This window comes from Electrona antarctica, assembly GCF_951216825.1.
Source record: "Electrona antarctica genome assembly, chromosome: 9".
Classification (NCBI taxonomy): Eukaryota; Metazoa; Chordata; class Actinopteri; order Myctophiformes; family Myctophidae; genus Electrona; species Electrona antarctica.
The window spans coordinates 8752922-8775003 of record NC_136790.1 but is presented as its reverse complement, the minus strand read 5'-3'; the positions used below and the strand labels follow the sequence as shown (position 1 = coordinate 8775003).

The 22082-nt window shown below is 45.2% G+C and overlaps 2 protein-coding genes across 3 annotated transcripts; one reads left to right on the top strand and one right to left on the bottom strand.

Moving 5' to 3' along the window:
- The first annotated feature begins 1178 nt into the window (after positions 1-1178).
- LOC306929539 ((E3-independent) E2 ubiquitin-conjugating enzyme UBE2O-like) lies at positions 1179-6596 on the top strand. The gene is made up of 2 exons (XM_079510108.1): positions 1179-1323; positions 3332-6596. Exon 2 carries the CDS (start codon positions 3346-3348, stop codon positions 6448-6450), a length of 3105 nt encoding a protein of 1034 aa, XP_079366234.1. The 5' UTR covers positions 1179-1323; positions 3332-3345; the 3' UTR covers positions 6451-6596.
- A 9567-nt stretch (positions 6597-16163) lies between these two features.
- LOC306929544 (myosin regulatory light chain 2, ventricular/cardiac muscle isoform-like) lies at positions 16164-21375 on the bottom strand. Of its 2 annotated transcripts, none has more exons than XM_079510115.1 (8): positions 21294-21375; positions 19778-19902; positions 18473-18565; positions 17656-17731; positions 17303-17407; positions 17099-17177; positions 16895-16943; positions 16164-16539 (listed from the first exon to the last, which is right to left on the bottom strand). In XM_079510115.1, exons 2-8 carry the CDS (start codon positions 19895-19897, stop codon positions 16435-16437), a joined length of 627 nt encoding a protein of 208 aa, XP_079366241.1. In that variant the 5' UTR covers positions 19898-19902; positions 21294-21375; the 3' UTR covers positions 16164-16434. The 2 variants fall into 2 exon arrangements, with proteins under 2 accessions (XP_079366241.1, XP_079366240.1); XM_079510114.1 differs by lacking the exon at positions 21294-21375 and adding an exon at positions 20523-20609.
- Between the last annotated feature and the right edge of the window lie 707 nt (positions 21376-22082).

The following is a 22082-nucleotide window of genomic DNA, read 5'->3' as shown; positions in this document are numbered from 1 at the left end:
TGTAATCCACGTAACTCGAGAACCGTTCGCCCCACCGACTTCAAATTTGACACACGCGTTCCACCCATAGTTAGAGTATATAAAGGATAGAGACCGAACTGGAGCACTAGCCCCGCCCCCAAGCTATTCATTTCGATGAAGTTGCTCAGTGGCGTTTTGAAGCACCCGGAAGACTGCCGGAAGTACCTCCTCCGGACCTCAAATTTGAGGTCCGGGGTGACGTATGGGTGACATAGGGGTGACGTATGGGTGACATAGGGAGTGATGGTCCTACGTGTCCGTGCACGGGTCCGCCTGCAGTCCTTCCTCTTACCACTAGGGCCCAGAGCTTCAACGTTGGAGCGCCTCACTGGCCCCTTGGTTCCACCCCACTAGCCTGGCTAATAAGCCAGACCGAATCAGCCGTTGGCAAAAACAAAATTGCCTGCCGGCGGATTACGGTCTGGAGAGGCTCAATTGTACGCCCATTTCCTACACCAGAGAACTGGTGTGGCCAATCGGGACACGGTATGCAATATGGGCGGGCTTTGGTACAGTGACATTCAATGGTTGAGACCTTGGACTGACAGTACCTCTAACCAATTGCGTCAAAGAGAAAATGTTTGAACCCACCCCCCGGGAAACAAGATCCATACACAGCATCTCCAGACTCAAATACCACACGACAGTGTGATTTGAGTCTGGCTTATTAGCCAGGCTACCACCCCACCACAGTGCCCGGTGTCGAGTCGGTCTGACCCACGGTTGTCCAGAACCATCCCAAAAAGGCCTGCCCGGGCTCTGGACAGGGCCCCTGACCAGTGTCCACATATATGGAGCTGGCCTCAGTGGCCTGTTCTGACATCATTCTGTTGTCTGCATATCCATATTTGGGCATGCCTGACAAAGAACTCCATATGATATATGGGCATAAAAGGGACATCACATATTTGGGCATGCCTGACAAAGAACTCTCTATATGGGCATGAAAGGGACACAGACATAATATCTGGGTGGGGCATGCATTTCCAACTTGTATCGTTCCAAGTAGGCCAGTTGGGCTGCACAATTAATCGAATTTGAATCGAAATCGCGATTTTTGAATTTGGACGATGTCAAAAAAAGGAAAACGAAAATCGTTGTTCACGTTAACTAGGGTGTTTACGGTAAATCTCTCTCGCACTCCTCCACTCGCTCGCGGGCTACCGTAGTTACTTCCTCCTAGTCCAAGGACTGTCTGTGTCTGGAGTCCTCCCTCTGCTGCCAGTGCCGCGCAGAGAGAAAACCTGAAGAAAGGAGCGTTAAACATTGCATCATATGTCTGCCACAGACAGGGAGCGATAGGTACGAGGATTTAGTTGCTAAAAATGGCAAGACAATGTCTGTCGTCTGGAAATGGTTCGGCTTCTCCGTTTCAGATGTGGAGAAAACTTGTCCCCGGTGTGAAAGTTGTAAAAAGGATGCACACGCGCTGTGCACTCTTCCCATTCGCCGCTGTTTGTTTTCCGGGTGCTAGAGCAGGTTGCTCGTCTTGCCGTCTATCACAGCCCTGCCTAGGCAGTGAGGCACCGACTTTAGCTTACGGGTACAGGGAGGCTTTATTTCCGACATGGGGTCGGTCCCTGTGGGAGACGGCGGCATGAGTGGCTTGACGCACAACATGACGCTTATCAATACTCACCGAAACAAAGCCTGCTAGACCTTGGTAAATGTATATTCTCAAAGGCCGGGAAGTGTCAGTTCCCCAGCTTCTCTCTAAAATGCACTATTTTAGTCATGAAATAAAATGCATCCAAGTGGACCGGGTTGAGTCACAACCCGGAAATGCCGTAGAAGAAGTTACTCTGTCCGGTACATTGCTTTTATTAAAAGTGCATTTTAGAGAGAAGCTGGGGACCTGAGACCCGTCCCAGCTTTGAGAATAGACTTTTACCAATGTCTAGCAGGCTTTGTTTCGGTGAGTAGCTACGTCGTTTTGTTTATTCTCGGGGAATTCTAAAGCCTCGCACGGCAGTGGGAAAATTGCTACAGAGCAGTGCATGCATGGGTGTCAGTGAGAGACTCGCTGACTCACTGGACCAGGGCTATCAATACCGTGTCCTGACCTACTGTCCCATATTATCGTAAAGTCGGGTAGTGTGCACTGTTTATTTTACATCGAGGAGCCCGAGCCATGTGTGTCTGACTGTCTTCTGTTGTGTAGTGTGTACATCGCCGGCTAAAAACAAAGTGAAGCCTGACTTATGCTTCGCCGTACCCGTACGACGTGTCGCATGCTAAAAAATAGCTGATCTGCACGCTCACAACGTGTCGCCTCTGTAACACGTTGTGAGCTTGTAGATCGGCTATTTTCAGCACGCGGAAATATGGAGGATGAGACGTTCAGAAACTTGCCTTCACAGTAAAAGCATCAGAGATGTGGCATTATTTTTCACATGGCCCATATGACAAGACAAGGAATGAATTTGGATAATGTTAATGGACATAATTGTAAACGTTTTCACTTGTTTAATCCCAAATGGGATTTATCTTTTTGCTTCCCTGGCCAGACAAATATGCCTTAAAACACTATACTTGCCCTCTATAACTAAAACACCTTCAATATTTTATTTCTTTCATAAATAGAGAATCTTTCACTCAATAGGAAGTAGGAACTGCTTCTGTCGCAAGTTGATGATGTCACATGTCCATGTGTGGTCCAGCCACAGGGAATGTATGGAATGCACATGCTAATAAAACGTATATTTAAATATTGCTTTGATGCTCATATTATTCTTAGGTTATTAAGTTGTCTTTATTAGCATATGCATTCCATAGGGCTGGACCACACATGGACATAATTATCATCAACCTGCGATGGGAGCAGTCCCTATTGAGTGAAACATTCTGTTTCACTCAATTTATGAAAGAAATAAAATATTGGTGTTTTTATTTTGTATTCATAGAGGGCAACTATAATGTTTTAAGGCATTTGTCTAATTAGCCAGGGATCCTTTTAAGGTTTGGACTTTATTCCAATAGGAAAATAAACATTTGTTTGCATTTAAAAAAAATAAAAACATATTTGTTTGAGACAAACGATTTTTTTTAGGCAAAGTCGTGCAGCCCTCCGGGCACTGCTGTAGAGGCCCCACGAGCACCGCTCTAGTATGACATAACTTTCAAAAGCCATGCATTGGCGGGGCTAGTGTAACTCCAAATATGGAGTTGATGACATCAGACTGGTCTACAAGTACTGATGTCGTGTTGATGACATCAGACTTGCCCAAATATGGAGTTCCGCGTGGCTCCAGATTGGCCAATAAGTACTTTCGGTTGACACCTAATGCTTGTTAATAACTCTGTCTTCCAGGCGGCAGCAGCGATATGGCGGAATCTGTGGAAACGGATGTGATGGCAGCATTACTGAGCTCGGCCCTTTCCCTCTCAGACGGCCCACCATCTGAACCTCGGCCCGCGGCACTCCCTCCCACGGTCGACGCTTATCAGCGGCTGCTCTTCACCAACGACCTGGTGTCGGGGCACCGCCGCGGGGCCCTTCACTTCGGCCTCGTGGACAGGATCAATGGCGATGACGATTACTCTTCAGACTCGGACTCGGACGACAGCGGAGAAGACGACAGCGGAGAAGACGACAGCGGAGAAGACGACAGTACATTTACAGAAGGCGACGGAGAAGAAAACTCTCCGCACCCGAACGATGGCGGGGTGGACAACCGGCATGGTCAGCCCGTCGAGAGGGGTTTTGTGCGTGTCACCTGGTACCCTGACGGAGGAGACCAAGACGTCGAGGAGACAAAGCTGACTCTCGAAGATCGATCGATTGGCGTTTGCGACATCGTGCGACGAATGGATTCCGAGGACAACCAGAGAGGTATTGTGACCAACATCAACACAGAGTGTGCCGTGAAACTCCTGGCGACCAACCGCGTGCTGTATTCGGTCAACAGCAAGGACCTCCGTAACATCTGGCCTTTCACGCAGGGTGACATAATAGCCTACGATGACGTCTGGCTGGGGAGAGTACACGACCTGGACAATCGCATCGTCCTCAAGCTCTCCAACGGAGTCCGATGCTCCATGAGCGTGGAGGAGGGCGATGAGCTGCGCGACGTCTACCCGCACGTCAGCGACCACGGTCAGTTCTCTGTGGAGGAATACTACCACCCCGGACAGGTCCTGAGAGGTCGCGCAAAACTCTTCTCCAAAGCACGATGGCTGTCCGGGGTCAAACCCAACCTCGGAAAGAAAGGAAAGTTAAGGGCGGTGGTTGAGGAGGTCGAGGTGGCCGAGCTGTACGTGACATGGTTTGACATCAGCAGCCTCTCCCCCACAAGGTCAGACGGCGTGGACCCCCCTCCCTCCACCCTGACACAGGAACACTTCAGCAAGGTGAGGCGGCTGGGCTGGCACGACCACAGCAAGAGGTGTATGGGAGACAGGATTCTCTGCAGGCTCCCCCCCGCCGAGGGAGATTCCACAAGCATCGCCTGCGAACGACCCAAAGACACTGTCCTGCCTGAGCACCCGGTGGGCAGACGGCAGAAAAGGCAGCTCCGGGCCGGGGATTGGGTGCCGGTGGAGGTGGTGTCCACGAAGACATTGGCGGACGTGACGTGGAAGGACGGCCGGGCGGAGAAGGAGATCCGCTCCAACGACCTGATCCCCGTCGAGCACGGCGTCGGCGACTTGTTTCCCCGGGACCTCGTCGTCGACCAGCGACCTCATGCCTCCCAGGACCCAGCGGTGTACGGCGTGATCCAGTCCGTGGATCACGAGGGCAGGACGTGCACCGTCCAGTGGGTCAAACCGAACTCCTCCGGCGACGATGTGGAGGCGATCGGCGAGGAAGAGGAGGACGTGAGTGTCTATGACATTGCGGCCCACCCAGTCTACGTCTTTAATACGGATGCCATTGTCGTCAAAGTGCAGTATTTTCTGAACGGAAAGACCAATGGCTGTGAAGACCAGACACCGGTAGTGGGCGAGTTGTCCAGCGTGGACAAGAACCAGACGCCGGTAGTGGGCGAGGTGTCCAGCGTGGACAAGAACCAGACGCCAGTAGTGGGCGAGGTGTCCAGCGTGGACAAGAACCAGACGCCAGTAGTGGGCGAGGTGTCCAGGGTGGACAAGAGCGGCAAGGTGGAGGTGGTATGGTCCGATGCCTCCAGGACCATCGTCCTTCCATGGCACATATACAACATGGAGGAGGAGATCGATGAGATGGAGGAGATGGACGATGACTCAGTGGAGGACGAGACCGATTCCGAGGATGCAAAGGAGGGCAGTGTGGCGCCAAATGACTCAGTGGAAGACGAGATCGATTCCGAGGATGCAAAGGAGGGCAGTGTGGCGCCAAATGACTCAGTGGAGGATGAGATCGATTCCGAGGATGCAAAGGAGGGCAGTGTGGCGCCAGAGATCCCAGAGAATCTGGAGAACATGGCGGTGGAAGAACTGTTGCCTGCGTCCTCCCCCGAACCCGCGTCCACCGCCTCAGCGACACCCACATCAGAGTGGAAGTACTTCCCGGATGACGAGAAGAACCCGGGGAAGAAAGTGCAAAAGGCTGGACAAATGCCAGTCTCCTTGCTGGAGCATGCACCCGACGAGCACACTTTTAAGAGGACAGAGAACCAGCCAGCAGAGCCAAGGAAGTTCTTCAACACGGTGAGGAAAGAGATGTCTCTGTTCTCCACCTCTCTGCCCGAGGGCATCGTGGTCAAAACCTTCGAAGATCGCATGGATATATTCTCCGCCCTGATCAAAGGTCCGACCCGCACGCCCTACGAGGACGGCCTGTTCCTGTTTGACATCCAGCTGCCCAGCACCTACCCTGCGGCTCCGCCTCTCTTCCACTACCTGTCCCAGTGCAGCGGACGCCTCAACCCCAACCTCTACGCCGACGGCAAGGTCTGCGTCAGTCTGCTGGGGACCTGGTCTGGCCATGGCACTGAAAGATGGACCAACGAGTCGAACCTCATGCAGGTCCTTATCTCCATACAAGGGCTGGTCCTCGTCAACGAGCCCTACTACAATGAGGCGGGCTACGAGAGCCACCGAGGCCTGCGGGAATGCTACGAGAACAGCCGCTGCTACGATGAGATGGCCCTGATCAAGATGGTCCAGTCCATGACCCGACTTCTGCAGGCGCCCGTCGAGGTCTTCAGCCAGGAGATCCAGCAGCACTTCTCTACGAGCGGCTGGAGGCTCGCACGCCGTCTGGAACACTGGCTGGAGCTCCACGAGACGCAGAGAAAGAGTGCATGCGGCGGCGTTCCTGAGCGCAGCGACTTCCCGGACATCGGTTTCCCCCTCTTCCCGATGTCCAAGGGCTTCGTGAAGAGCGTGACGATCGTGCTGTCGCAGTACCGCGCCGCGCTGCTCACTGCCGGGATCTCTGAGGACACCACGCAGTACCGCGCCGCGCTGCTCACTGCCGGGATCTCTGAGGACACCAAGGACAATTAACCCTAGGTCAATCCAACTTTTGTCAAACCATCACTATATTTTACCTGATGTAATATATTCCTTTAAAAAAAAAAGTATATTTCTCATCAAAATGTATTAAAATAGTAATGGTAATTTGAGGTACTCTTCTTTAATATTTCAACATGAAATTCGTGTGAAGTGAGGGGTGCTGTTATCATACATCATCACATTCCGTGCTCAGTCAATCAAATCATCACATTCTGTGGTACACAGACACACGCTGGGTATAGGAGTGGCTAGCGCCCCTCAAAAAATAGATCTACAAGCTAACACGTATTAGTCCATAAAATGTATCTAGATTTAAGATATCTTCATAGAATTGTTTGACTGCACATCAATGTTTAAATTCCGGTTTAGTTTGTTCTTCAGTAGTTTAGTTTGTTCTGGTTCAAGGTTGTCTTTATTTGTCTCCCTAAGGAGAAATTTCTCTTGGAGACAGAGTCACAGCTGCATCTAAGTCAGTTACGGTTGCTGGCATTCGGCAATCTGATTGAGCATTTTGATTGACGGGAACAAATGAATGTTTAAAATTAAATCTATACACACACTGTGGAGTTCTATATCTCCTACCGGATGGCATTAGCTCATGCTCTCTGTTCAATACATGCAAAGGGTCAGATACAATATTCCGAGCTTGTGTGTCTTATCACTGCTTGTTCAAAAATGGCCTGGGGAGTGATGGGGGGGGGGGGCATAATCCCATGATGCCCATGATCTTCCCAGCCATATTTGCTAGCCTATTTATTTGAGAGTTATATTTCACAGTCAGATTTCCAAACCAGCTGGACATACCATATATCAAGATTGATTCTATACTAGCCCTGTAAAAGGTCAACATAATATTTACACTGACTTAAAGTACCCAAACTAAAAGTCTTCATTACGCAGAATATCCCATTTCACAAGTTTTCAAATTACAAAGTTTACAAATAAAAAAATCACACCCGTGAAGTGAAGGGTGCTCTTATCATCGTAGATCATACATCATCTCATTCTTATCATCGTAGATCATACATCATCTCATTCCGGCCAATCTGAATTTGCGTCCTCACCTTCGTCTTCAATGTTTGTGTTACGCAATGTTTGTGTTTACACAAACACTCCAAATTGTCCATTGTCTGGCATTTAATGTTTGTGTTAGGACAAAGTTTGTGTTTGCACACACACTAAAAGCTGGACATACAATTTAGGCATTTAGCAGACGCTCTTAATCCAGAGTGATTTACAGTAAGCAAGAACAAAAAACATGGTAATACATCAAATACAAAAAATAACTAGATAAAGTGCCCCTCAGGGCACAGGTCTAATACATCAAATACAAAAAATAACTAGATAAAGTGCCCCTCAGGGCACAGGTCTAATACATCAAATACAAAAAATAACTAGATAAAGTGCCCCTCAGGGCACAGGTCTAATACATCAAATACAACAAATGACTAGATAAAGTGCCCCTCAGGGCACAGGTCTAATACATCAAATACAAAAAATAACTAGATAAAGTGCCCCTCAGGGCACAGGTCTCCACCAGGACAGGTCAGGTTGTGGCCTCCTGGTGGCGCTATAATAGGCCAATGTGAAAAGGGTGCCATTTCTTCTTACATGGCAATTGGATGATTTGAAGCATTTTGTTCCAAAAATGTGTTTTGCAAAAATCTACCTGTTGGTGGCGCTATAACAGGTCAATGTGAAAAGGGTGGGATATATTCCTCAGCGTAGTAGGAAAGTCTGTGAAAGATTTCACGTAAATTGTACGCTGCGTTCATGATTTGAGGCTTTTTGTTCAAAACAGGCCAATCCTGCAAATTTTGAAAGCCAATGTTAGCCAATTTGGAACATGAAATATCGGACAGATCCGGCATGAACACATGACTATAGAGATAGTGTGTAACGATTTGCGGGATTTTTGGACTGAATCTGGAGTAGTAATATCAAAAATTAACATCAAGTATAACAGGCCGTTAAATTTGGGGCAGAATAATAGTCATGAATCATACGTATATAACAGTGGAATATATATCTAATGAAACTATAAGTGTATACACTATAGACAAGAAATAACACTTGTATGAAGCAGTATTAGTTTTGTTGACTAAGACAAAGACTAAAAGACATTGGCTTTTCAGAAGACTAAATAGGAGTAAGACTTAATGGTGTCTGATGTATTGGGGCAGTTCAGGAGGCTCAGGAGGTAGAGCGGCCGCTTGGGGATGGGGTTCCTGCTGGTTTGATCCCCAGCTCCCCTGGGATTGTGTCCAAGTGTGCTTGAGCAAGACGCTTAACCCATGCCTGCTGAGCAGGTTGGTAGATTTGACACACTATTAGAAAATAATAGGTGTGCACTACTGTGCAGTGCCTGGTCAGTTTTTGCGACCAAAGGTCGCAGTTAACTATGGAATCGTGCATTTCCCGTCAGTGTGTTGGTCAGGCACCATATATGGTGCCCAGGTCGCGTGACATCATCAGGGATGGAGATGTGGAGACCCTGATGTCATAGCAAATGCGACCTGCTGTCGCAGTTAAGCCCGTATATGGAGATCCCTGATGTCATCGATATTGGCCACAGGGACGTTCAGAGAGTGTTAGAGGGGCAGGGGCTGAAATCCCGTAAGAGGGCACTTTTGGACGAAAATAGCAGATCTACAAGCTCACAACGCGCCACGTTGCGACGCGTTGTGAGCTTGTAGATCAGCTATTTTCGGGGCGCAACCCAGCACTCTTTAGCTAGTGGAGATGCGGTGTACGGCATGGATTTCTAAACAAATTTGTTCAACGCAAAATGCTGTGTTCAAGTTCAGGAGACTTCGGAAATAAACGCAATGCTCCTTAATGCTGCCTTCCAGCATGGCATGGAAAGGAGTGGCATTTCATTTATTTTACCACAGTAAATGCTGCATTCGTGGTCTGGAGAGGGCAGTTGTTTTACAGGCGGCTAAAAGGGCAGGGGCTGAAGCCCCCTTTGATGTCTATGTATACAGGTCCCTGATTGGCCAGCAACTCTACATCTGACCTCAAAACCTTAGATCTCCATATATGGATATATGTCAGAACCGGTTCTGACATTCCTTATGTTGATCCTTCCCCATCCATCCTTCCACTTTGATGTCTCCCTTTTGACTTATACCTGTCCATTCAAATTTCAAACTCTTTAACTGCCCCAAAGTTAAATAGTGCAAATGTTCCAAATAAAGTACTGATCATAAAAAAAAATTGTGCAACTGCATGCGCCCGGCAGCCAGCAAAAACTAGAGTTCTCAACAGGCCCACCTGTCCATTCAAACTCTAGACGGGCCTGCCCCAAAGTTATTAGTTCAGCCGCACTCGGCAGCAGGCGAAAACTAGAGTTCTCAACAGGCCCAAAAATTAAGGCCCGGCCCTACCTGTACACTCAAGAGAATGTCCCCGCTACCACCCTTAGATCTCCATATACTGTATGGAGCTCACCTGTGTTGATCTGACCTCATCAAACCCTGTACACTCAATTCATTCCATGTTGATCTGACCCTCCATGCCAAAGCGCCAGCGCTCACCAGGGCTGGACTGGCCACAGGTCGTACCGGGCATATTCCCGGTGGGCCGCGACCGTAGGGGGCCGCCATGATAAAAAAAAAGAAAAGTGCCCGTGCCATCATGATAATTTCACTGTACCTGTATCAGTGAGTAAATAAACCCTCTACAAAGGGTTGTGTAGTTGTCTGTTGGTTTGTATCATTTATGTTGTTCTGTAAAAGTGGTGGTATAAGGGCTTGTATGTTTGTGTGTGCCTCGACGGAGTGGGCGGTAGAGTTTCTGCTATCTGCACGCTGGTTGTGGTGGGCCGGTCTGGGCCAAATTCACGCGAAAATGACCGGGCCGAATTTTTGTCCCAGTCCAGCCCTGGCGCTCACCCAGCAGTCTGCCGTCAATGAGGCGGATGCGTTCACTCTTCTCGCCCTCAGGCGTCTTACTGGTATGTTGCTGCCTGTTTCAGTGTTGTACTACATTGTAGGTTCTGCTGGAAGTGTGTCACAGCCTAGCCAACTCCCTGGAGAAACAGCACACTATGGTTCTGGCCAGCAGAAGACGTACTACTGCACATTGTTCACCTTTTTGCCAAGATGGACTGTGACCCAGCATCCATCACTGAGTGAAACTCAAATCAATAATGACAATGTCACACAGTTCATCATTAGGTGGAGTGGACTAGTCGTAATCCCCTCCCTTTGCGGAGCTGGCCTAAATGCACTGGCAAATTCTAATGTGGTCCTGGCAGTGAGTGGCTCAGGAGGTAGAGTGGCCGCTTGTATATCGGAAGGTTCCTGGTTGACTGGGAGCCCTGTAAGCCACAATATCATCTCCATATATGTGACCAGATTTGACTGAGGGGCTGCCATCGTGCAGCCTCCAGCTTTTCACCAGAGGAGAAAAACCTTATTTTACCGTATTTCTTTTTTATCCAAAATGAGTTAATAGCACAGGCCGACTCTTCACATACTAGAGCATGTCTCAAATAAATGTCAGAGCTGAAATCGACATGTACTGTATATGAAATAAATGCTTAAACATGTAGCTACTAGCTAGGTGTAATGTTAGACCACAGAAGTGAACTGTGAACCTTTCAAGCCTGTTTTCTGTTAGACATCACTCTATAAGCCATATCTCCAAAACCGGTGGGTCAAACTGAACAACCAATAATCAATTTGAAGCTATGATTCCATGCTTTCAAAATTTAAAAAAACTCCAATGGCAATTCCTCAGTCATGTCTGGTCACATATGAAGATCACGACACTGACCTCATCTAACCCTGGATAACCATACATGGAGAAGAATGGATCCTCACCTAGATCTGCATATATGGAGCCACCCAGCAAAACCTCATCAAACCCTGTACACTGACTCAAGACACGCTTTATATATGGCCGGTACAGAATTCATTCCATATGTTGATCTGACCCCCCATGCCACTCTGGGCCCTGGGGGTCCTCCCCCAGAAACCTTTTAACATATAGTAGATGTAATTTCCTGTATTCTGGTGAGTTTTGGGAGTTTGATATTTTATCAGGCTTTCTTTACTATAAGCACTGGAAAACGATGGGTAGATAAAAATGCAAAAAGTAAGCCTACAAAAATTGATTTGATGACTAATTGCTCCTGATGTGCTGGTTGGTGCCTTGCATGGTTTCCGCCACCATCGGTGTATGAATGTGTGTGTGAATGGGTGAATTGATGCCCAATCTATGTAAAGCGGCTTGGATGAAGGCGCTATATAAATGCACCATTTACCATTGTATTTACCTCTAATAATAACCACTCATTTTTTTTGTGATCATCTTTTTATGATTGCAACCCAATTGGGGGGTCTGGGGGTCCTCAAAAAATAGTGCAAATGTTCCAAATAAAGTACTGATCATAAAAAAAAAATGGTGCAACTGCATGCGCCCGGCAGCCAGCAAAAACTAGAGTTCTCAACAGGCCCACCTGTCCATTCAAACTCTAGACGGGCCTGCCCCAAAGTTATTAGTTCAGCCGCACTCGGCAGCAGGCGAAAACTAGAGTTCTCAACAGGCCCAAAAATTAAGGCCCGGCCCTACTGTACCTGTACACTCAAGAGAATGTCCCCGCTACCACCCTTAGATCTCCATATACTGTATGGAGCTCACCCTGTACACTCAAGAGAATGTCCCCGCTACCACCCTTAGATCTCCATATACTGTATGGAGCTCACCCGTTCTGACATTCCATATGTTGATCTGACCTCGTCAAACCCTGTACACTCAATTAATTCCATGTTGATCTGACCCTCCATGCCAAAGTGCCAGCGCTCACCCAGCAGTCTGCCGTCAATGAGGCGGATGCGTTCACTCTTCTCGCCCTCAGGCGTCTTACTGGTATGTTGCTGCCTGTTTCAGTGTTGTACTACATTGTAGGTTCTGCTGGAAGTGTGTCACAGCCTAGCCAACTCCCTGGAGAAACAGCACACTATGGTTCTGGCCAGCAGAAGACGTACTACTGCACATTGTTCACCTTTTTGCCAAGATGGACTGTGACCCAGCATCCATCACTGAGTGAAACTCAAATCAATAATGACAATGTCACACAGTTCATCATTAGGTGGAGTGGACTAGTCGTAATCCCCTCCCTTTGCGGAGCTGGCCTAAATGCACTGGCAAATTCTAATGTGGTCCTGGCAGTGAGTGGCTCAGGAGGTAGAGTGGCCGCTTGTATATCGGAAGGTTCCTGGTTGACTGGGAGCCCTGTAAGCCACAATGGCAGACTTTTAGTTTTTTATCATATATCATCTCCATATATGTGACCAGATTTGACTGAGGGGCTGCCATCGTGCAGCCTCCAGCTTTAAATGCTGAAATAATTTTTTATCCAAAATGAGTTAATAGCACAGGCCGACTCTTCACATACTAGAGAGCATGTCTCAAATAAATGTCAGAGCTGAAATCGACATGTATATGAAATAAATGCTTAAACATGTAGCTATACTAGCTAGGTGTAATGTTAGAGACCACAGAAGTGAACTGTGAACCTTTCAAGCCTGTTTTCTCAACTCGCCATATCTCCAAAACCGGTGGGTCAAACTGAACAACCAATAATCAATTTGAAGCTATGATTCCATGCTTTCAAAATTTCATCACATATGAAGATCACGACACTGACCTCATCTAACCCTGGATAACCATACTGTACATGGAGAGAAGTCTGGATCCTCACCTAGATCTGCATATATGGAGCCACCCAGCAAAACCTCATCAAACCCTGTACACTGACTCAAGACACGCTTTATATATGGCCGGTACAGAATTCATTCCATATGTTGATCTGACCCCCCATGCCAAAGCGCCAGCGCTCGCCCAGCAGTCTGCCGTCACCGAGGCGGATGCGTCTTACTGGTTTAGGCTTACAGTAGGACAGAGATACTGCAAAGGCGGAACAACTGTGTGTGCGTGTGTGTGTGTGTGTGTGTGTGTGTGTGTGTGTGTGTGCGTGCGTGCGTGCGTGCGACAGGGCTGCCAACATTGGACTGTGAGAAGAGAATCCCGGAGTAATTCTTTGGAGGGTGGGGGGGGGGGGGGGGGGGTACTCTGGGCCCTGGGGGTCCTCCCCCAGAAACCTTTTAACATATAGTAGATGTAATTTCCTGTATTCTGGTGAGTTTTGGGAGTTTGATATTTTATCAGGCTTGCTTTAACGAAAACGATGATCCATAAAAATGCAAAAAGTAAGCCTACAAAAATTGATTTGATGACTAATTGCTCCTGATGTGCTGGTTGGTGCCTTGCATGGTTTCCGCCGCCATCGGTGTATGAATGTGTGTGTGAATGGGTGAATTGATGCCCAATCTATGTAAAGCGGCTTGGATGAAGGCGCTATATAAATGCACCATTTACCATTGTATTTACCTCTAATAATAACCACTCATTTTTTTTGGGGTCCTCCCCCATAAACGTTTTAACATAGACATAACTGCAGATGACAATGCAGGAGACCCCTGCATGATCCAGGAGTGTTGGTGTGTGTGTTGGTGTGTGTGCGCGTGTGTGTGTGCCTGTGTGTGGGGAGGGGTATCCGGTTTATTTTCTTCACATTTTTCAGTGATACTGGAAATGTTGGTGCCTTATTGGTTTCCTCTGCTGTCTGTGTGTGAAAGTGTGAATGTTTGTGTGAATGAGAGAATGTAATGCACATTGTAATGCCATCTCATGAAGTCCTTATAGTAGGTCAAAAAGTTACATCTCTTTTCAATGTAATGAGTGAATAAAAATGGTTTTAGCTAATGTTATGTGAGCAAGAGTCAGTCAGTGGAGCAATATATTCTCTTGTCGTCTACAAGTTCCAATGCTTAACACCAAAATGTCTCAATGTAGTCTCTTCAACTTCATTGTTATATGCATGTGTAGACTGACTTGGAGCCATACAGATCAGTTACTTATATACAGTAGCTGAAATGAGCAATACATTTGAGCAGGCAGCAAATCCTCTGCTACAATTAATGAATTGCTAATCTTCTCTGTCAACTTCAGGCATCCTAGGTTATAGATGCACTTCTCTAGGCTAGAGAAGTGCATCTATAACCTACTGATTCACCCCAAGCAACAATGAGGATGGCTGATGGAACTGGCACTATACAGTAGCAGTACCAGAGATCAGCTGGACCCACGAATGCACTCTGAATACCTAACCTCTCATCTTTAAGCGTTGACCTGTAACCAGACCAAGCTGGGTGGTACTTCATCTCCAAGTCTTGCCGATCAGACACTGTAGACGCCATCCTGCTACGGTACATGTGTAACATACGACCGTGCCTTTTCTGTTTTAGCCTCGAATCTTATAGGACGATCCAACCTTCCATATCAAAGTGGCCCCTACTGGTGAATATTTTAAATGCCGCCTTAAGACTTGTTTTTATACTTTGGCTTTTAATCCAGCTTGAACCATGTTTTCCTTGCTGGTAGTCGATGTTTCACTTTTTTATGGGTTCTTGTGTTAATCTTATTTATTTAGCTTTTCTTTTAATCAAACCTTTACTATGTACTACTGTTATTAGGTACTATGTGTACTCATACTTTCCCTGATTGTTTCATGTATTTTCTCATTAATCCCATGTCTAGCATCAGTGATGCCGAAAACAGAAAATTTAAGTCTGCACACGCTGTAGCTCCAAATACAGTACTACAGGGGAAGTGGATATTACAGGATATCCTTATCAATGGGAGTCAGAGTCTCCATGTGAATGTACAGCGTGTGGAATGTTTAGATTTTTGTGTGGATACCCTGCCATAAAATGGAATGTATAGTGGTTTGTTCGAATCAGACTTGTGCTACTGGACTTTTCAAATTAAAAGGGGGAAGAAAAGCATTAACTTTATGACTAATGCGCGTCCATTTGTACTGCTCCTAAGAGAGCACAGCAACTACAGGAATACCAAGAGAATGACCATTGATCTGTGACTGTAGGTACAGTTAAGGTCATGGTGTTAATGTTCTATTTCTCCCTTGTGTTCCACTCCGTCAATGGCCATAATCTATTCCCAGAGACTGTTAAAACAGGAGGGATGAGTGCTCATATGTCTACGTTGATCCAGGCACTTATCCTTGGCTGCTGCCTCCCAGAAACAATGCTTTGCTCTGGGGCTGACATACATATCAGACCCCCTGCAACCTCTTGCCGGGACAACCAGGGATTTGTGCCCTCCTGCCAAGGTCTCTGAATCTGGTTGGTTAGCATGGCGAGGCATCCCATTGTGTGGCTGGGGCCGTAACCCATGGTGTTGTAACCTTACCCCCTTCAAATCATCACTGCACTAAAATAATAACAGGGCTTTGGCTTACTAACCCCCTTTCTTTAGGTAGCCCAAAATGTGATACACCCAAACACAATGCATGCTCATAAAAGGCATCCGTGTTCTGAATGTATCCTCTGGGGATACTAATGTATTCCCTATTCTCTTAAGTGCAGACATTGACTACTGTACATGGAATTTCAAGTATACGGTGGGCATACCCATGTGTTCTACCACTAATCCTATTGTTCTAGAATCAGCAGCGAGAGGATCACATTCTTTAGGACACTGTGGTGAGCTGCCCCATTCTCTTACTAGTGGCACATCCAATGAAATGTTCCAAACATCAATGGGGACATTTCTACTCCCTACACTCTTTAAAAATGTATATTAGGCGAACATGCAGAAACATAGATGTCCTCTATGAAAAAAAAATGCTTTTGGATTTATTGAACAAGGGGTATCATAAAACAAAGTAATCCGTTTAGTCTTGGGTGAATTTGTAAAAAAAAATGATGGCACAAGGCTTTGTCCTCTTGGCTCGTGGCTGATGGCTAACAGAGAAGCAGCATTAGGCAGTAAGGGAGTTGTATATAGAAACAATGTACAATATAGATGAGTAAGTTATAGTCCATATTGGCTTCGAAGGTCAGAGGCAGGTGTTAAGCCACAGATGGTCTGGATATGCACGTCCTACTCCTGGTCCTTCTCTTCTCCATGGGTAATGATATGAACCAGGTTCTTGTAGTCCAGGTTCCCTGCTACATCAGGGGGGAAGGCAGCGAACATCTGCTCCATCTAATCAACAACGAAGATATTAAAATCACACTGATCATGTGAAGAAAGCCTCACAAATACTAAATCCAGTGTAGCTGCATATATCATCTTTGCAGGCTATTCTTTATAGCGGGATGCGTGTGGCATCATCATCATGCGGGAACGCCTACCGAGTGGAAACTTTCTGGCCTTGACAGCTCATACATCCCAACAGAAAAGTCTTATCTGATTGCATTAAACAACGTTAAACTCACTTTACCACACACTTTGCCACTCAATTCGCCACTGACTTTATGCATGCGCATACCCTCTATAGAATTATGTCTGTCTGAGTACAGTAAATTATTGCATCATTTGAAGTGATAAATGAACTTACTTCTTCAGGAGTGAACCGGTCTGCTTGTGTCGTCAGCATCTGTGTTACGCTGGACAGAAAATGAGCGAGAATAAGTACAGTTTATGATACATTAGCACCACTTCAGGCTTACAGCTGGTCATATTTTGCACTGCAGACCATATGACACTTCTTTGAATGAGTCAAGCATGTGTGGTAGAAAAGTGTAACAGTTAGGCAACTTACTAGTCCTTCCTAAGCACTCCTTTCCCTTCAGGGTCAAAGACTTTGAAAGCGTTTAGGATGGTCTCCTCTGGGTCAGCACCTAGATGTGTTCACAATTCAATAGTCATATATATATAGTTACAATTTGTGGAAACGCTGTAAATGTATTGGAGGTTCTTCCCTGGAAGTTTCAAATTCTCTCTCTCTCTCTTTCTGTCCTCATACCTTTCAGCTTCTCTCCAAACATAGTGAGGAAGACGGTGAAGTTGATTGGACCGGGAGCCTCTTTCAGCATTTCGTCAATCTCTTCCTGCTTCACATTCAGCCGCCCTGCATTCGGTAAAGCCTGATTAATGTTGTGTAAAGAACAGGCCAAGAATAGTCAATCCACAAACTCAATAAGCTTGTAGATCTTGTATTTTTAATATCGATTTTTATGTTTCAGATTTACCGTATATCTTTTATATTTCATATTATATGTCTCATTAGATATTGAACTTTGAGGACTGGTCATTACAAAATATATCAATTCACAATTTTGTACTAGATTCAATTCATGGGATATGATCATAACCCACCCAGAGCAGCAAAGGTGTCCCTCAGGTCATTCTTGTCAATGAATCCATCTCTGTTCTGGTCCATGATAGTGAAGGCCTGACGTCAACACACAATAAAAACATTCAACCCACTTGTCAGAATGAAAATATATATCAGTTCACATTCCCCGGTTCTTCTTCTGAGTTCCATCTTTATAGATGGGGTGCATTTTAGTATTTATAACCCGACAGTCCCCACGGTTTAGACTGGAATTCAGGGTATGTCCAGCAGTTTATCTGCAGCCTAATCACTGATGACACAGCCTGGAGTGTCTGGGCACCAGCCACCCTCATACCTCATACCACAAGCCTCATGTCAGGGACCACACAACAGACAGGTGGGCATATTTGGACAATGAAGATGACAGAATTGTTCCATTTGTTATATGACTTTTATCTACCAAAGGGGCAATGATTGAGCTGTATACCCTCACACACATATCGTTACTGAACAAGAAGAATTGTGATTTCTAGTGGTAGAAGGTAGAATAGTACTGCCGTAGCAGACAACCCGCAGCACTCCAGGTTCAAACAAAATCCTTATAGGTGCAAGGCTCGAAGATATAAGTAGAGATGAATGCCAGAGAAGAATGCCAGCACTCATTGTATGTCCTTTTACATGATTTTATTTACCTCTGAGACTGAAAAACGGACGTGTTTCGGCCTGTATGGCCTTCCTCAGCGTTTGTGACAAGATAACAGGAAGTGTGGTATTTATGCATGGGTATGAGATAGATAGTGGTAGAATGGTAAAATGCCAAAGAACATCAAGCTGTGAGCTGGATGCTCTTTCTCTCACCTCCTTGAACTCTTGGATCTGGGCCTGCTCAAACATAGAGAACACGTTGGAGTTGGCTCCCTCCGCCGTCCTCTTCTTGGCTTTTTTAGGGGCCTTAATTCATGCAAGACAAATGACCACATAGACAGAAATACATTTGATTATGTTCACATGAATAAGCTACACTGCAATGCAGATACTAGTTAATTAACCCATTTATAGGCCTGAGATCAGATTCTAAAAATGTCTTCTACATCCTGACAGTTTTCTGAAAAAGCTATGTTTCTGTGTCAGTCGTTCTTCGATTTAAAAAAAATGGCAGACCTACAAGCTCGTAGCGCGCCACTCGGTGGCGCGCTATGAGCTTGTAGATCTGCTATTTTTCAATAGCTAAAGCATAACATAATGCTAACACCAAAAGGGGTTCAACAGAAATGATATTTCACCAAGACCACCTCACTAGCCATCATTACCATTAATATGTGAGCTAAATAGCAAATCGGCCAGTACTCTACCAGTACAAGTAAAAGTTTGCATGAGTAAAAGTACAAAAGTATTGGCGTCAAAATATACTATAAGTGTACAAAAAGTAAAAGTACTCGTTATGCACAATATCCTATTTCACATGTTTCCAAATGCATACAAATATTTTGAAAATAGCAGATCTACAAGCTCACAGCGCATTGTGTTGTGAACTTGTACATTGGCACAAATATCCATGGCTGAAGTGGATAATCTATGTTTTACAAAGTAACTATTAAAGTTTTAAAATAATTGCAGTGTAGTAAAAGTACAATATTTGCCTCCGAGATGTAGTGGAGTAGAAAAGTATTGAAAATTGGAAATACTCCATTAAAGTAAAACTACATCAAAATGGTACTTAAGTACAATACTTGAGTACATGTACTTAGTTACTTTCCACCACTGTCTACTGACACAACTAGCCTAACATGCCTACTTGCTTGCAGAAAACAAGATATTTGGAGCGATGCTGCCATGCTATACCATTATAAATTATACAGCCTAATCAAGACAGCCTGCACACAATTTAGAATCAATTCAAAATCAAAACAAAAAAGTAATTGGTAACAACTGAGGTCTTAGATATGAAGAACAGCTTACACTTAAAACTACACCTTTTTGCGATTAGCATCTTGAAACATTTAGTTTCCATTTACTTAGTTGATCTTAAAAATAGATTAATATAAATTACATAAATTTGCAGATAACGTTGACAGTATTTGATGCATCCATTCATCTGTGTTCCAAAAGCATCTCCAAGAGAGGTTTACCACGTCTGTAACAGTAACAGTAACAGTGACTTACCATGGCTGAGACAGGCAGGGGAATCAGGAGGACAAGGACTCCAATGAACAATGGGGAGCATCGTGGTGGCCTTTTGTAGCCCCCAATCCTCAGCTCTACTGGATGGTATTTATAAACCATGTCCTCTTTAGGAAGTGGCAGGTAAATTAGACACACACTTCATACATTATGTGTACACATAAACCACAGACACATGCACTGTAAATACGACCCTCCCTTGGGGGCCACGATCCCCAGTAGTTGACATTGGCTCAAAGGCTGGTTTAGAATATCAAAAGGCTCGCCAAAGGTTAAAAGACCTTACGTCTCCTCCCTCCTGTTTGTCTTGGACTTTTAGAGGTATCAAGGACTGGGAGTGAAAAAATATTAAATCTACTGGACTGGAGACCAAAGCCTCCCCATCTAGTTGTATACTTTGTGATTGAAAGTAAGTGATTTTCTTTGGTTAAAATAAGTGTTGTTCTGCCCTTACTATACGTTGGTGTATGGCTTGGCAGACAGTTAACATAGTTCCCAATAAAGTTCCTTAGGCAGTGACTTGGTTTAGGTTCTTTACTGGTGAATAAATTTGTAAAACTGCAATACAGAAAAAACAGACATTTGTGTCAAATACAGTACAATCATAAACCAAAACATTAGTCCTTTTTATGCATCACTTTTAGAAATGATCAAACCAACTTACAAGCATATTGTTTTAAGAGCTAAGATATGCTTTAAGAGCCATAAACTTTAACAAAAGACTTACAGACTTATCCTGTCCAAGGCCTGAGAGAAAGGAAACACTCAACCTGCAGTGGGTGAGCTCTTGACAGAGTGCTGGTTTACACTGAACTGGCTCTGACCAAACTAATCACCTATTAAATACCCTGGTGAGGCTACCAGGTGAGGAGAGTTACTAATTAGGCAAAGGAACATTGGTCTCCATTACACATACAAGGCTTAAAGGTAAACTACATAGAAAGTAAACAGCACAAGTGTTAAAAAGCTCTATATTGTGATACAGTACGGTCCGTGTATACGGACCCAGCAGGGGTTGACACTCTAACTCCACTTGCTCGGGCAAGTGGAGTTTGCTTCCAGGTTGCCCGACAGGCAAGTGACTGTCGCCACTCAACAGTTATCAATTGGATTTAACAATGGTTTTTCTACAAGGGCAAGTGGGCATGAACTTTGGGCAAGTAGAACATGACCTGTACTTGCCCGACAGGCAAGTGCTTCTGAGACCTTAGTGTCAACCCCTGCCCAGTACTCATTGCTATAGTCTTTGTTGAGTAACAGGAGTCTCCATGTCTCTCCAACTTTTTATTAAACAGAAAATGCATTTTCAGAAACTGAAACTGGGATACAAAATGTATCTAATCAGGATAGAAAACGGAGTCAGTATACAGATTAAATAAGTGGAATTGTAAGTGATGACACAAAGAAATGAGCAGACAAAATTGGAAATGGAACACTATAAAAAATGAAGCTCATAAATACCTACTCTCTCTTGATTGGCCGAAATTTTGTCACCTACCTTTATTATTCTTTATTAAAGGACCACTTCACAACTTAGCTTCATATAATTGGTCCTCACGAATGTCCATGATAAAATACAACCATTCCACCAGTGACATCATCGTTAGGCCGATTTCTATTAAACAAGATGCCTTTTAAAAAATATATCTAGATTTTTATTATCACAAGAACGATGACTTCCATTATAGCATGGTAACTTTTCAGGAATAGAAAGCCTGCTGTTTCTATTAGCATGGATTCCCCATCGATGATGTCACTGGTGGACGGGTTTCTGAACTGCCCACAGCCCTCCTATGAGACACAGACCGAGTAGTAGGAAAAAAATGTGGCATTTTATCATGAACATTAGCGAGGACTAATTATATGAAGATAGGTTGAAAAGCGGTGAAGTGGTCCTTTAAAGACCTAGAGAGACAGGGAGACCCCTGTTACTGAACAAACACTCTATAGCAATGATTACCATCAGAATATTAACCTTTTAAGAAAGCCTTTAGTTTTAACCATAAAATATCACTTGCCCTACCTTTAAATCAGGTACGGATACACTACTTAACAATAATAGCAGTACACCTGTGTCCCCGCCTTTTGATTTCAGTTGATATGAGATGTAACACAGCAGTTACAGCTCATTAAATCTAATTTATTGACCCGTCAGCGGAAGTGTGTGGCTGCCACTCTCGATTAATGAGTCATATCTCTCACATGCTTATCTGCATGAACAGCATTACTGCTCCCACCTTTCACTGGCACTGTCGTCCAACACTGCAGCACGCTATAAATCTACAAA

Excerpts from the sequence above, each read along its gene's own strand:
- LOC306929539 (XM_079510108.1), top strand. The coding sequence starts at position 3,346 with ATGGCGGAATCTGTGGAAACGGATGTGATGGCAGCATTACTGAGCTCG.
- LOC306929544 (XM_079510115.1), bottom strand. The coding sequence starts at position 19,897 with ATGGTTTATAAATACCATCCAGTAGAGCTGAGGATTGGGGGCTACAAA. Across the intron at positions 17,408-17,655 it reads GGACACCTTTGCTGCTCTGG|GGCGGCTGAATGTGAAGCAG; the intron begins GTGGGTTATGAT and ends TACCGAATGCAG. Across the intron at positions 16,944-17,098 it reads GGAGTGCTTAGGAAGGACTA|CGTAACACAGATGCTGACGA; the intron begins GTAAGTTGCCTA and ends TTTTCTGTCCAG.